The 15,688-nt window shown below is 29.3% G+C and overlaps 1 protein-coding gene across 1 annotated transcript in view; it reads left to right on the forward strand.

Moving 5' to 3' along the window:
* The window catches only part of LOC117171626, a 33,336-nt gene extending 17,860 nt beyond the window's left edge, over nt 1-15,476 (forward strand). The window contains exons 2-4 of the mRNA XM_033359108.1: nt 7,499-7,693; nt 10,760-11,027; nt 15,095-15,476. Coding sequence (XP_033214999.1) covers nt 7,499-7,693; nt 10,760-11,027; nt 15,095-15,125 — 494 coding nt within the window. The 3' untranslated portion in view covers nt 15,126-15,476. The remainder of the gene's footprint in view (nt 1-7,498; nt 7,694-10,759; nt 11,028-15,094) is intronic.
* The last annotated feature ends 212 nt before the right edge of the window (nt 15,477-15,688 follow it).

A 15,688-nucleotide genomic window follows, 5' to 3' on the forward strand; every position in this document is an offset into this window, starting at 1 on the left:
AAAAAAAAACTTGACCGCACTGTAATTCCGGTAGGAATTCGGTTCTTTTAGATCCCAAAAGAATGACGTATCGATTCAAAGGAATCCTGGAAGGATCGCCAACATTTATGTGGTGGTCTAAGCACTTCAATTATAAACAAACAAATAATTTCAATATCTGTCATGGATCCGTAAATCCATGCAGTACTTTATTCAAGAAAACAACAGATGAGTTTTAGAGCCTTGCCGTAGCGAAGGTAAACTTACAACTGCCGCAGTCCTCGGGGCTGCAGGGTGGGTCTTATTCCAGGGAGACTTCCCTTACCTAGTTTAACATACAAAAGAGTCTATTTTAAGAAAACTACATTTCTTTTACGAAACCTGTTACACATTACGAAAAATAAAATAACCCGCTAAAAGAGAATACGCAGAAAATGTATAAAATTTTAAGAGTAACGTGAATATAAAACCCACTAAAATAAAATATACAAGTAAGATTCATAAAGCTTATATAAAAAGCCGAATTTATATATTATTTACAAATATACATGGTTTAATAATATTGGAATTTAAAGAGAAAACGCGCGTAATTACCTAATATAAATTAAAGTAATTAATACCCTTGTACCCTAACATTGCGTTTTAATTTATTTAGAATAAAAAGGACAATAGAACAATTTTAGTTTCGTATATAGTACGTAAGTTGGCGACCGCTGGTCGCTTTTCCCGTTGAAAGAGAGAGAGAGAAGAGAGAGGGGACGTGGCGTGAGTCATACTCACGGGCCTGACGCGTGATGGGGAAATCTTCCGTCGCAGATGCGCTGGGTGTGAGTTTACAACTCTTCTGCTTCAATAAAGATTCATGGAGGAAAGCCAGGTCGTCTATTTGCCAGTATAAAACGATTTAACCCGGAAGGTTATCCTAGCCTGGGTTTATGTTTAGTAAACGCAGACGTGGAATCATTCCTGGCACATTTGTTTTAGAGTGGTTCTCAAACTGTGGAACCATAACAATTTTAACCAAGAATTATTTTAAGTTGAACAGAAAAGAGTTATATTTAACAAAAATACTCATTTTTAAACGAAAGAGTTCAGTTTCTAAAGAAAGAGGATGAATTTTCATTTAAAGATACTGCATTGCAATCAATAATAGAATATATACAATTGCATTTAGAAAAGTTCAACACAAGCATTATTCAAAGCAACCATATTTTGACGATTTTTTTAGAAAAGTGGAATGAATAGATGATAATTCCAAGAGAAGTGTTAAATAAGAATTCATTTGAAATTAAAAATGTTTGAAATGCGTTTTATGAAATCAACATAGATGACAAACTAAATATTTGAAATTGATGTAATGTTTATTCTTTTTCTTTTTTTATAATTGTCAATGATGTTATCAAAATTAAAATTGTTTGATTCTAAAAGGTATTAGCAACGATTTTAAAATTAATTATTTTTAAGGGATTTAAATTTGCTTAAGATAATTACAATTTTTAAGGATTTGAATGTAAAGAAGTTTGAATATCAGAATTTTTTGAAACACAAATGTATCCAGTTCTAAATATATATCAAACCAAAATTTAGCGGGATTGAGTAATCACACCTGGGAGATCAATAATTTTCAAATAAAAAATAAAAGTTTTCCTAAATATATTTTAAACACTTTAAGGGATAACAGCCGTATAAAATCATTAATAAAAAAAATAATAATAATTTGTAATTCAAGTGATAAGTCAAGAACAAAAAAATTCATTTTGAGCCAAATAGTAAAATTTTCTACTCAAAAGATGAATTTTTGACCAAACAATGACTTTCTCGAAAACATACATGAATAAAATAATTTTAAATTTAAATTTAAGCTAATTTTAAATTACATAAGTATATGACTTAACGTAATATATTCTAAAAAACTAAAAAAAAAACATTTCGAAAGTAAAAAGAAGTATTCGAAATTTTCAAAGTTTATAAAATATAATTAAAGAGCTACAGAATGAAATTGTTCGATTAGACGAAAATTGAAACAAACCATAATTTGCCATTGACCTTAAGGACATTATTCGATTAAACATAAATTTAAAAAGTTCCAGGATTTAAAAAATTGTTAAAAACTACGAAAAACTAGCTATTATAAGTTGGGGAAATTTGAGCATAGTTTTGAGTAGACTTCTTATTACTAGAATTCACAATTTTTGTTGGTTTCGAAACGTACGCATTTTTATTGTCTTCTTTTCAAAATTAAAAAAAAAAACAGTCAAAATCAATTTTGTAGAACCTTTAAAAGCAAATAGTTTTGATCTCAAGTCTATTTATTGTGCTTAGTTATTTTTTGTGTTTATCATTTATTTATTGTATTCGAAAGATATCGCGTCATCAGACTACATACAGACAAACCGACATACATTTTTGCTAAGATCATTTTTTTCTGACTTGGCGGGTCCCAAAATGTTGAGAAATGGTGCAAACTAGATAGGGCAAAAATCAGACAAATCTAAGACATTCCATTTAAATGGCATTGAAATTGTTATTCAAAAATTTAAAAATAGTTTAAATTCATTTCAATTTTGTTAAAAGATCGCAATCTTTTTTCTTCAGTTTAAAAGTAATGGAGAATAAGTGTTGCACAATAACACTAATCTTTAATTTTAGCTCGATATATAGAGTAAAAATGTTATCGATTTTTTTCACGGAAATTATTGATTAAATAAATTGTCAATTCACATTAATTAGATGATTTATTTAAGTTGTCGCCAAAAATTTTTTAAAAATTTTAAATTATAGAAATTATTTTTGAAGATCGTAATATTTTTTGTCCATTCTAAAAATACGTAATTGATAACAAATTGTTGCACTATAAAACAAATCACCGAGGAGACAATGAGTAAAAATTTTCAATTAACCTGATTAGCGAAAAGTGATTTAGCAAAGATTAGTACCAAATTACTTAATCGATTTGTCGAGATTAAGAACTGTATATGTACAGGTTGTTTCTTAAATTCTCGCCATTTAAATGGCATGTGTTAGATTTGTCTGATTTTTGCCCTATCTAGCTTGCACCATGTCTCAACATTTTTGGCCCTCCTAAGTCAGAAAAAAATAATTTCAACAAAAATGAATATGTCGGTTTGTCTGTATGTAGTCTGATGATGCGATACCTTTCGAATACAATAAATAAATCTTTCTTTGTGAAAAGATTAACTTTATGGTTAAAAATTCCTCTTTTATATTTGAAAGTTATTCCTTTTTGGTCAAAAAACCAAATAATTTGTTAATAGTCCTTATTTTTTGGTTAAATTTGGCTGTTTTAAATAGAAAATTAAAATGTTTTGGGTGAAAGTATAAACAATGAAACTTTTTATTAAAAATTAATTTATAATTTAAAATTCATCACTGGTTGAAAATTTAAGTATTTTGCGGGAAATTGTCTTTTTTTGTGAAAAATTAATTATTTGACCAGAAAATATGACTTTTCATTAATGTTTGTATACGACTGTATTCTCTGAATGTGTTTGAAATCTATTCAGAATAACTTTTAGTTTTTATTTTAAAGTTACTGATCTCCCAGGTGTGATTACTCAGTACCGCTACATTTTGGTTTGATATATATTTAGAACTGGATAAATCTGCGTTTTCGAAAATTTTGGTATTAAAACTTCTTTACATTCAAATCCTTAAAAATTTTAATTATCTTAAGCAAATTTAAATCCCTTAAAAATGATGAATTTTAAAATTGTTGCTAATACCTTTTAGAATCATACAATTTTAATATTAATTTTAATTGCATAATTGACAGTGATAAAAAAAGAAAATGAATAACCATTACATCAATTTAAAATATTTAATTTGTCACCTATGTTGATTTCATAAAAAATGTTGATTTTTATAAAAAAATGTTGATTTTCATAAACAAATCGTCAAAATATGGTTCCTTCGTTGAATGCTTTCGTTGAACTTTTTAAAATACAATTGTAAATATTCTATTATTTATTGCAATGTGGTATCAAAAAAACAGTATTATATATTCGACATATTTATAACAATAGAAATTTTTTATAGCATAATTAATTTTTATAAATTTCTTATAATAAAAGAAAGTAAACTATCTTCTAGCTTCAAAAATTTTTTTTATAGTTTAGTTCAATTATGCGTCAGTTTTAATTTCTAGTAATAATTATAAATGTATAGAAAATTGAAATTTAGGATTTTCACTGTTTATAACATTTACTTATGTCTATGTTGAAAATTCCATGTTCGTTTTGTAGAATTATTATTGTTACTCTCTGAAAAGTATATTCGTATTTAATCATCAAAGTAATGGTTTCTTTTCACTTTTTATTAGTACATACTTATTCATTTATTGGACATTCAGTATGCTACAAAATATTTTTTTAACATAAATATATGCAAAACAACTATTATAACAATAAAATAAAATTTTCGATATTCGAGTTTTTTTTCGCGGAAATGACTTCTTTCGGTTTCCAAGGATAAATGAAAAATTAAAATTTGAGCGGTTTGGTGAATTTTGAAGACTTACAAAAGTTATTGTTAATAACATTTTTCTGCATAAATTTGGTCATTATTTATTTGCTATCGATTTGTTGGATGTATCTTGCTGATTTTTGAAATGGTAATTGTAAACTGGATACTCTTTCGATACAGATGTTTTATTTTTACAATAACCGTAATTTGTTGAAAATATAAACAATTCATTTAAGTAAATACAAATAAACATAACTTCTCTATCTAATGGTTTATTTTTTATCATTTCGTTAAAAAATGTCCGAGCCTTTAATTTTTGACGGATTAAAATTTTTTTTCAATCAAAATTAAGTCAATTCTAAAGAGCTTGAAGTTCCGAACTTTTCTCTCCTCGATTTGTTTATTATTCAGTTTTTCACTTAAAGTGTGGAAAAACTGAAATTTTGCACATAACAGTTTTTTTACGCTTCAATAACTGATTAGGTAAACTTTATATTGTCTTGAATGAATGTTTAGGGACTCATATAAAACAAATGAATGGTTCATTATTATATTCATTTCTTATAAATAAATTTTATAAACAAATTAGCCAATAGACTTCTTATCGATAAAAAATGTGCTGTTAGCTAAAAGTGCTTGACATTAATGTAGGAATCACATTTAACATGACAAAATTGATTAAACAAAAAGTTTATGATAATCATACTTATAAACAATTATTGTGGAAAAATATTTAAATTTGAGATTTCTTCAAATGATAATTTCCCTCAATCGCCAGAACAACTTCAGGTATTCCTAAAAATAATAAATATTTATTAATATAGAATTAAACATAACAACTTAAATTTTTATAAACAAATTAAAAATTTGGGTCTTTCGCATAGAAATTTTTTTTTCCCCTGGAAATCTTTTAAGCTGTTGGGTGAATGACTTTTAGTCACAAAAATATTTGGGATATTGACAATATCTGTTGTTATAAATAATTCTCGTGACAAAATGTTCAAATTTAAGATGTTATGAAATTAAAATTTTTTTATTGCTAGAATGGCTACGGATATTCCTAAAAAATGTATGCTTGAAAGCATTGAGTAAAATATACTAATTTGAATGTTTATACATAATTTAGATAAAGAAATTCTAAATGTTGGCAGTTTAACTTAAAAAATTCGGGTTTACAATTGCAATAGATTGAGAATAAATCGTAACATTGTATGCTAAGATTCACTCAATACAAAATCTTTTGACAAGAACTCACCGACTTGACCATCAAAGATTATTTAAAGATGAAACCTTGGGATTAAATATCTTATCACAAGAATGGTTAATAATGAATTAGTTTATCTAATTTATTTATAAGAAATATGAGTTTTTATCTAATTTACTTATAAAAATTTTAATTCTTATATTTCATTAAATATTATTAGATATTTATTATTTTAAGGAATACGTGAAATTGTTCTGTCGATTGTAGAAAATTAAAATTTGAAGAAATCTCATATTCTAATATTTTGTCACAAGAATTGATTATAAGAATCATTATTATAAACTTTTAAGTCAGTTTTTAAAATAAATATCACCCCTACAATAACATGAAAGTTTTCCTGATTAGTAATTAAAGCTTAGAAAATTGTTATGTACACAATTTCAGTTTTTCCAATCTTTGAGTGGAAAAATTATTAATAAAATAATAAAGGAGAAAAAATTTTGCATCGTCAAGATGTTAAGCATTTATTAAATTTTAATTAAAAAACTAAAAATTGGACTATACTTGAAGGCTCTGAATATTTTTGAACGAAAAAATTACATTTCCAATTCAATTTTTGTTAATTGAACTTTTTTTATATCCTATCATAGAAGTTTTAATTATTTTTTGTGTAATAAAAATTTGAATTTTCGATTTTCCAAGAAAATCCAAAAATTTTTTATGGCAGTTTTGTAGGACTTTTGAAAAGAAATGCTTTTCTTCTTTTGACTTTTTTCATATCGTGCATTATCTGGCTTAAAATCTTGAATTTCGGTTAATTAAAAAAATTTTGAAAATGCTATAAATATGAGAATTTTCTTTCTATCGAAAAAAGTCATGTAAATTTTTCCACATTTTAATAATATGAATATCCGTAAACAGAATTTTAAAATTGAGAAAAAAAATTGTCTTAAAATTTTTCAAAATCCGCTCACTTTTTGAATTTTTATCAAAAATGGCTGTTTAACGAGCTTCTCCTTTCTTTTAGGACTTAAAAAAAGTGTGTTAAGGATGGATTTAATCCATTCATTTTTTCGAGATTTATCGTGTTTACGGACGCATGGCCGGACGGGCAGACCGACAGACGCCATCGTAAAAACCTGATTTTCGGATTCGGAGGGTCTTGAAACGTGGAGATAGGTTGAAAAACTCTAGTGTCAAATTTCGGACAATTCTTTCTCAATCATAAACGGTCAGGATGTAAAAATATGTATCGAAAGTGTCCTGTTTACAATTCCCATTTCAAAAATTAGCAAAATGCATCCAACGAATCGATTGCAAATAAATAATGACCAAATTCATTCCAAAAAGGTTATTATCAAAGAATTTGGCAAAACTTCTATTTTCACGAAACCGCTGAAATTGTATTTTTCATTTATCCTTGGGAAAGGAATAAAGTAATTTCCGCGAAAAAAGCTCGACCATAGAAGAATAGGTGACTTACTATGCACATTTTGATTCATATCCCAGTGGGAAAAGAGTTAGGCGACATCGTTACGACATCTTTACGACAACTTTACGACATCCTATCTCAATGTCGGTAAGGTGTCTTTACGATATCGTAAGTAAGTCGTATGATCTGACGATGTCTTTACGATATCGCAAAGGCACCGAAAAGACAAGGACATATGATGTCGTAAAGTTGTCGTGAAGATTTCGTAACGATGTCGTAAAGACGTCGCCAAATTTTGTGTGCACTCGGATACTTCTTTAAACATACTACAACTTTGAAATACAGATATTTGGCCAACGCGTATATTTGAAGAAAAAAAAAAATCTCTTTTTTCTTTACAGAACTAAAACCCAGTTATACTGGAGGTTATCCTGGAGGTTATCCTGGAAGTTATCCTGGAGGTTATCCTATCGGAGGAAATGTTCGGTGGTATAACCCTGAGACTGACAGACCAGCGAACGGACCTGCGCTCACACCCTTTGGTTGTCCAACAGGTTACGTCTTTGCAGATGGCCATCTACAGATTGAAGAAACAAGTAATAATATTTTAATAATCCAGATTAAGGCGTAATATGGCGCAACAGGAATTACTTGATACAAATTCTATTCGTACACTGAAAAAAAGATATTCTAACTTCAAGAATTTCTCACTAAGTTGAAGAATATTTGCAACTTAAATAGGCGCCAAGAATATATTCTTGATATAATTAAGAATTTATATTTCTTTTAAATTATTCTTGTCTAGATGATATTAATTTTTTAATTTATACAGGTCAGACAACTCAGTGGTGCCACTAACGAAAAACAAAATGTCGTATGATGCATATTTTTTTGCCATTATTTACACACAAAAGAAATCATTTTTTGCTCTATTAGCTTTAGAGAAAACAGGGCGGCGCTGGCTTGCCGGAAACTCAGCGGTGCCCTCTAGAAAAGTAATTTAATAAAAAAAAATGACCAGGCTAGATTTTGTTGCTTTCTATCGTGATATAAAATACTTTTATAAAATTAACCCTTATTTTTTAAAGCAACCCTTGCGTTGCAAAAATGTATTGAAAAATTATTATTATTTTTCACTACTAATAGTCATAAAAACAACCCCCATATTTGTATTCGAATACAAACCTGCAGATTGATGCCAAAAATTGTTGGGCTCCAACCCTTAACGGCTTAAATCAACCCCTCTGTACCACACAGATATAACTTTGTCAAAAAATAATCTCTTTGGAAATTTGCCAGTATCAATTGAGTCTCTAATTTTTCGGCTTCTCGAAAATACCCCTAAAATCAGCCCCTATCTGCCGCATAGATATGAAATTATCATAAAAATAATCTTTTTAAGAATTTTCTAGTGTTAGTAGAGTCTATGAATGCTGGGCTCCTTAAAAATACGCTCTCTCATTTTCGAGCTCCACCCTTGAAGTCTAAAATTAACCCCTCTCTGCCACGTAGATATAAAATTGTCAAAAAATAATCTTTTCGAGATTTTTCCAGTTTTAATAGGGTTCATGATTTTTTTGGCTCCTGAAAAATATCCTTGTCGATTTTTGGTCCCCAACCCTTATCGTCTAAAATCAACCCCTCTATGAAATTGTCAGAAAAATAATAGTTTTAAGAATTTTCTAGTGTCAATATGGTCTATGAATTTTGATCTGTTCAAAAATACCATCTCCAATTTTTGGGTTTCAACCCTCAACGTGTAAGATCAACCTCTCGCTACCAAGTAGATATGAAATTGTAAACAAAAATCTTTTTGAGATTTTCTATTGTCAATAGAGCCCTTAACGTATAACATCAACTCTGCTCTTCTAGGTAAATATAAAATTGTAAAAAAATTACATTTTTGAGAATTTTCCAGTGCCAATGTAGGCAGGGTAGGCAGGGTTGATTTTAAAAAAGTATTTCATATTACATTGGAAAGCAAAAAAATCGCAAAAAAATCTAGCCTAGTCATTTTGTAAATATTTTTTTTATTACTTTATTAAAGTCAGGTTATAAAAGTTAACTCAGAGGAAACTCGAAGACCTCGAATATCTTAATAATCTTATGAAAATTATATTTACATACATAAGAAAATAAGTTAATTTTTATTTACAAGTAAGGAATTGTAAGAGAAAATGGAAAAAACGTCACAAAAAATTTCAAATTATTCCCTAGAATTTTTCAAAAGTGAAATTCAAATAATTTTTGGAAATTATAAGGTTTAACAGGTCTCGCAAGAATAAAGAAAAAAACAGACTTTTCCGTATATTTCTGTTCAAATTTTTAATAATTCTTTATTTTGAAAAATAAACTTAAAGAAAAAATTCAATAAGGTTTTTAAACATATCAAACGGTTTTCTTAAATTTATAAAAAACAGTTAAGAATATTGCAAAGCAAAATGTTTCAAACTTACTAAGTTGGCAAAATAAAAACAAATAAAAAATCGAGTAAATTCAAGAAATATTTAGTACAATTGAAGAGATAAAAAATTAATTTTAAGCTTTCAATGATTCTTACAAATGTATATTTTTAAAGATTTGAAAACGAAACTTCAGGAGATTTAAAATTATTTTAAAGATTTTCAAGGGAATAAACAAATTTTCTTTAAATTTATGCGAGAATTTAGAAGATTATAAGGTAATTCTGAATGTTAAAAATATTTTAGCTTCATCACATAGTCTATATAATTACAAAAATATCACTTTTAAGAGTTTGTTATTTAATTTTAATAGTGAACATTTTATGATTAATCATATTGCATATTAATTATTCGGGACTAGTATGAAATAACGAGAAAATTAAAAACATAAACACAAATTAGTAAAAAAATTGCCAAAAATATAAATAAACGAATTATAAAACAAAGGAATTCTTAAATTACTATGCATATTTCTATTACTGAAATTTTCATTTGCTGGAAATGATTATTAAATTATTAAATAATGATGATTGGCAATATTTAAATTATTCATAAATTATTTTTCGAAGTGTTGTAATAAATCTATTTAAAAATTAAATTCTAAAAATTGAACAATCAGGAAATATTTGAGAAACTTTCGGAAATGTTTCCCAGTTTACAAATATTTCTAATCTATTTGAAACGTCTTGAATTCCTGAAACAATGTTTAACTGACTCTGATTGTTCTCCAAATTTTAAATCATAATTTAATATTATTAAAAGATTACTTTAAAATCTTTTAAATTTTCCTATAAATTTTAAGAATATTATTTATTGTCTTAAATACCTTTAACACTATTCTAAAGCTGCTAAGGTTTAGTTTTCATATCCCACTGCGCCGCAACGCAGCGTCAATTTTCGTAAGGAATACATCCGGGGGCATTATATCCGAGTTTGATTGTATATACAGTCTGTTATCTTCTGATGATAATACAGATTCCTGGAAAATTTTGACTCTTAACATCGAGAATTATAAAGTATGTATTTCTGAAAAAGGATTCTTCTCTCGATCTCTCTAGTAGCTTAATGGGAAAGCACCAACCGGCAATCGGAAGTTCTGTGGTTCGATTCCCCGCAAGACGAAAGGAGAAGATCTTTTTTCACGAAAATTTTATTTTATCATATATAATTATTTAAATATGTTACAATTTTAAAATATAGGTTCTGAAGGAAAAATAATGCGGTATTATGATTCGAGAAATGGTAGACCAGCGTACGGACCTGTTCTTACACCCGAGGGTGAGAAGACCGGCTACTATTTAGAAAACGGCTATGTAAAATATGCAAGCCCAGTACGAACCATATCAGCAAGTCCAGCAAGAAGCTCACCGCAAGCCTCATCTAGCACCTCATCACAAACCTCATCACGCAGTTCATCACCACAAGGCGAACAGAGTATGAGCGTACGAAGATACAAATGTCACAAAAAGTGCGTATAACAAATTACCATATTATCGTACCTTTAGTTTCGACCTTTCTTACATTCTCACCAGAGAAGGTATCGGATTTGGGTAAAATTTTATTCCTTAGTTTTTGTAAAATGTCCACCTTTTGAGACCTTTTTAATCCGAAAAACAGGTTTTTACGAATGTTTCTGTTGGTCAGTCTTTCTGTATGTATGTCCGTCTGCCTGTGACCACGATAACTTGTGAAAAAAATCATTCATTGGATTTTCCCTTAGTAAACTCTTTTAGTATATTAAAATGAAGGGCAGGTTCGTTAGCCAGCAATTTTTTATACAAATTCAAAAAGTGATCACATTTTGAATACTTTTCAGACGGAAGCGATGAATTTTAGGAAGCGAGCTAGCGAGAAGATAGTGGCAATAATGTAAGGCAAAAGAAGAGTGGGCTCATGCTGTCCCACTGAAAGACACCTCTCTGAAAGGTGACCTTGTTATTTGTCACACGGTTTTTTCCAGATAAGATAGTAAATCTGGTTTTCCGAACCGTCATCATTCTCTCTATGCACCTAACGATTTGCGGATGAACCTTCAAGCTTTCTAAAAGACAGATGATAACTCTGTGGGAGGTCGAATCGCAAGCTTTCCGATAATCAATCCAGGCCATCGATAGGTCACGCTTGTAAAATGCTACATCTTTGCAGACACATCTATCGATGAGCAGGTTCCCCCACATCCCGCTGCGCGTTTCTTTGAGTCTCGTTGTTCATACGTTTTTTGTCACACAGGTTCAATTGCCCGAACAATCATATCATTTAGGATAGCTGTGTATATCTTGTACAGTGTGTTCAGACAAGTGATTGGCCTGTAATTCTTCGGGTCAGCTAAGTTGCCTATTTTCGGCAGGAGTATTGTGCGCCCTTCCACCAACCACTCCGGAATCGAATCTTCCGACTTTAAATATTAGGTAAAAATTCGAGCCAAATGCTGATGGGTTGAAGGAAATTTTTTTCCATCAGAAGGTATCGATACAATCTGGTCCGGGTGCGAAATAGTTCTTCATCCCTCTTAATACTCTTTTCACCTCGTTGGTAGTGATGGGTGGACATTCTTCATCAGGTGTTATGATGGCATCACATAACTCCTTAAAGCTATTTATATTTTTAGAGTCTTCGTCCACTCTATGCTGCACTTCGTAGACTTCTCTCCAAAATACTTCGACCTCTTCTGGTTTGGGTGGGTGTTCGACAGTAACTGGAGGGTCTTGGAAGAGTAGAGATAGGTCAGAGAGAAACTGTTGATTTTCTCTGACCCATCTCTCCCTTCGCTCTAGATTTCTGTTAGCGTCCGGTAGTATTCGTATTCTCTCAAGAATATGCTGCCTGAGCTCTCGCTGCATAATACACACAATAATTGATGGCTCAGAGGTCGGATTCTTCGGAAAAATGTCGCTGAAGCTCCTCATCCATATCAGCCAGATCTTTAGGCTTAAGAGAAAACTTGGTGTTGATGCTTCTCCGGGTCATAAAGCATCGATCTTCCTCTATTGGATTTCTGCCCGCGGTTGGTCTTAGTGTCGCCTGTCTTTCTCTGTTGCCGGCTTGTTCTAGCTGTGGTAGAGTTGTGTATTTGTGTAGCTGTGGTAGTTGAAATTTCATTTCTTTGTTTAAAAATTTGACTTTTTCTAATTTTTTTTACATTTATTTTTTTTTTACTATAAATGCAAATTTCCCACTTTTCGATGAGAATTGATCTATTCCGTCTGAAAATTCATCTTTTTGTTAGAAATGCAACTAATTGGTTAAGAATTAGTCTGTGTTGGTAGAAAATTTAACCATTTTATTGAAAAATCGTATTTTTGAAATAAATTTAACTATTTGGTTGAAAATTAATTATTAAATATGATTTAAAGTGCATATTTTCACCAGAAACTTCAGCAGCTATTTCATTTTTGGTAAACATTTTATCCTTTATAAGTTGAAAATTAAACTATTTGGTAGAAAATTGATCCATTCGGTTGGAAATTGGCCTATTTTATTCCAAAATCATTTTTTTGTTGTTAAATTCAGCTGGTTAGAATTAAAGTTTTATTTTTTAAAAAAGAGTTTCTGAAAACAAAAATTTGACGATTCCTTTATTAATTTAAAATATTTTGATGAGTTGAAAATTGAACCATTTTACTGAGAATGTTATTTGGGTAGAAAATTAATTTCATTTTTCCAAAAATTCATCTTCCTGGTTGGGGATTCAATTATTTCGTTTGAAATTCTTCTGATCTGGTTTTGTTCAAAAATATGTCTGCACGCAGAAAATTAAACTACACTGTGAATATTGATCTATTTTCTTAAAAATTTGATTATGTTATTGCAAAAATTCAACTATATGGTCGAAGTCATGTCCGTTGGTCGAACATTTAACGATTTTCTTTAATATTTGAGATTTTATATTGAAAATTCATCTTTAATGTTGGAAAAGTTTTCTTCTTTATTTAAAAAGTCAACGTTCCTAGTTAAAAATAAACTTTTTTATCTTTGCATAAATTTTTTTTTTCATTTTGAAAAATAAACTATTTTGTGAAAACTTTGAATATTTATTGAAAATCAACTTCTTTTGCTCCGTAGAAAATTTTTTTTTTCTGATAAAAAATCATCTTTTTGGTTTGGAAATTAACTCTCTTTAATAAAAAGGCTGTTTACGTTTAATTTGTTTAGAACTACTGTTAATTTAATTTGTCATCGTTAGAGTAAAAAATATTACATTTTATTTGGAAATATGAATATTAAATTATCGACTTTGATAAAAGAATAAAAGCTTAATTTCATTGGATAGCGAAATTTAATCAATGCCATTTATTCTTTAATTTAATTTATAAACTTTACAACAACAAAAAAACATTTATTATTGCAACAAGTTTCGTAAGTTTCATTAAAAAGTTTCATTATAGGATTATTAGATAGTAATTTTCAAATTTACAAATTGTGAAATAATGTTTCATACAAAAGTAATGAATAAAATTATCAGGAAGTTTCTCAGTAATTATTTTTTGAGTAATCGATGGTAATCCTTTGTCAATTTACAGAGGGGACGATCATTTGAATTACTATGCACCAGATATTAGGATTTTTTTTTAATTTAGCAAAGTTGTGGCATATTTCAGAAAATATCTTTGGGTTTTTAAAAGATTAAAAAAATGTTAACGCTTCCGAATTATTTTAAAATGTTTCAAGGGGTGTTTAATTATTTTAAATGACTCTACAAGATGTCAAGAGATTTTAAGGAATTTTAGACATCTTAAAGAAAATTTAGACTAATTCAATAAATTAAAAAGAATAGTATGGGGTTTTTAAGCGACTTAATTAAATTTCAATTTGCTTAAACAATTTTTTATAACCGTAAGGAATTTTAAATGATTTCAAAGACTTTGACAGAATACATATGGATTTTAACCGATTAAAAAATATTTCAAGACATTTTCATATATTTTATGATGTTATTATTTACTGCGACGGATTCAAAAATAAGTAAAAGATTTTTAAAGCATCTATAGGATTTCATTAACTTTCAGAATATTTTATAGAATTTTAGGAATTTTTAAAATGTTTAAGTGGTTTAATAAGATGTCGAGAACGCTCAAACCGTTATTAAATACTAAGGCATGGGTATTTTAAGTTTAAGATATATTTATCTGTATTGTTTTCATGCGTTACTCTTAAACTCCAAATACACGAGACGCTAGGGAATCGGGAACTCCAAAGATGCGAGCGTGAACGGGGATCACACTACTGCGACGCTTAGATCTTGGCGGTTATGACTGATACCGTACAGAGGACTACTATGCGCATGCGCACGCTGAATTCGAGGCAGCGCGCACTCGCGCGTGCGTATCTCTAAAATAGGGCGAGGGTAGAATGGCAAAATTCCTATTGATTCTCTGTAGTCGAGACGCTCGTATATGTGAAGCTCTCCTTAGTTTGGAGCTTATATGTTTGGAGTTCGAGTCAACTTATGCAACGGAAATATTAAATATTTGAAAGCTGCTCAATTTTTCTTATTGGTATAAAAGTGCACTCATAATTTTTCACAATTTTTTACAGGCATGGTCTTAACTCATGCTGTACACTGTAATAGCATTCAACTATCAAATGCCTCAAATTTGGCTCAGCCCTTCACCTAAAACCTAATTAGATCCTGGAGGACCGTCAAAACCACCTCAAAGCAGAAACTCCCTGCAAGCAGGCCAAGCAACTAGTTCATCAGGCCCATCACCCTATTATCTAAATGTATTGAAAATATAATGACAATTCAAGAGAGTACCAAATTTTTCTAAATAAAATCTGAAAGTACATTCATCCTGTGGAACATGCTATTCCTAGGTAAGCTAGGAAGTCCCTCACGCAACCTATAAATATGATTGACCAACAAAATAAACATACGATATATATGTAATATTCCTGAATAAACACTGAACACCAACTGAGCTTATTCTTACTTTATTTAATAAGAATTTATTTTTTCTGTTTCATTTTACTTTGTCTAAGTCGATTGCAAACTAATTTTTAAGATTTCTGATACTAAAGTGTAATTAATATAAAATGAAAGAATACAGAAATATAGGTCAGACAACTCAGCGGCACTACTAAACAAATACAAACTGTCATATAATAAACATTTTTTGCTATTTCTTACTG

Source organism: Belonocnema kinseyi, chromosome 4, assembly GCF_010883055.1.
Source record: "Belonocnema kinseyi isolate 2016_QV_RU_SX_M_011 chromosome 4, B_treatae_v1, whole genome shotgun sequence".
In the NCBI taxonomy this organism is placed as follows: Eukaryota; Metazoa; Arthropoda; class Insecta; order Hymenoptera; family Cynipidae; genus Belonocnema; species Belonocnema kinseyi.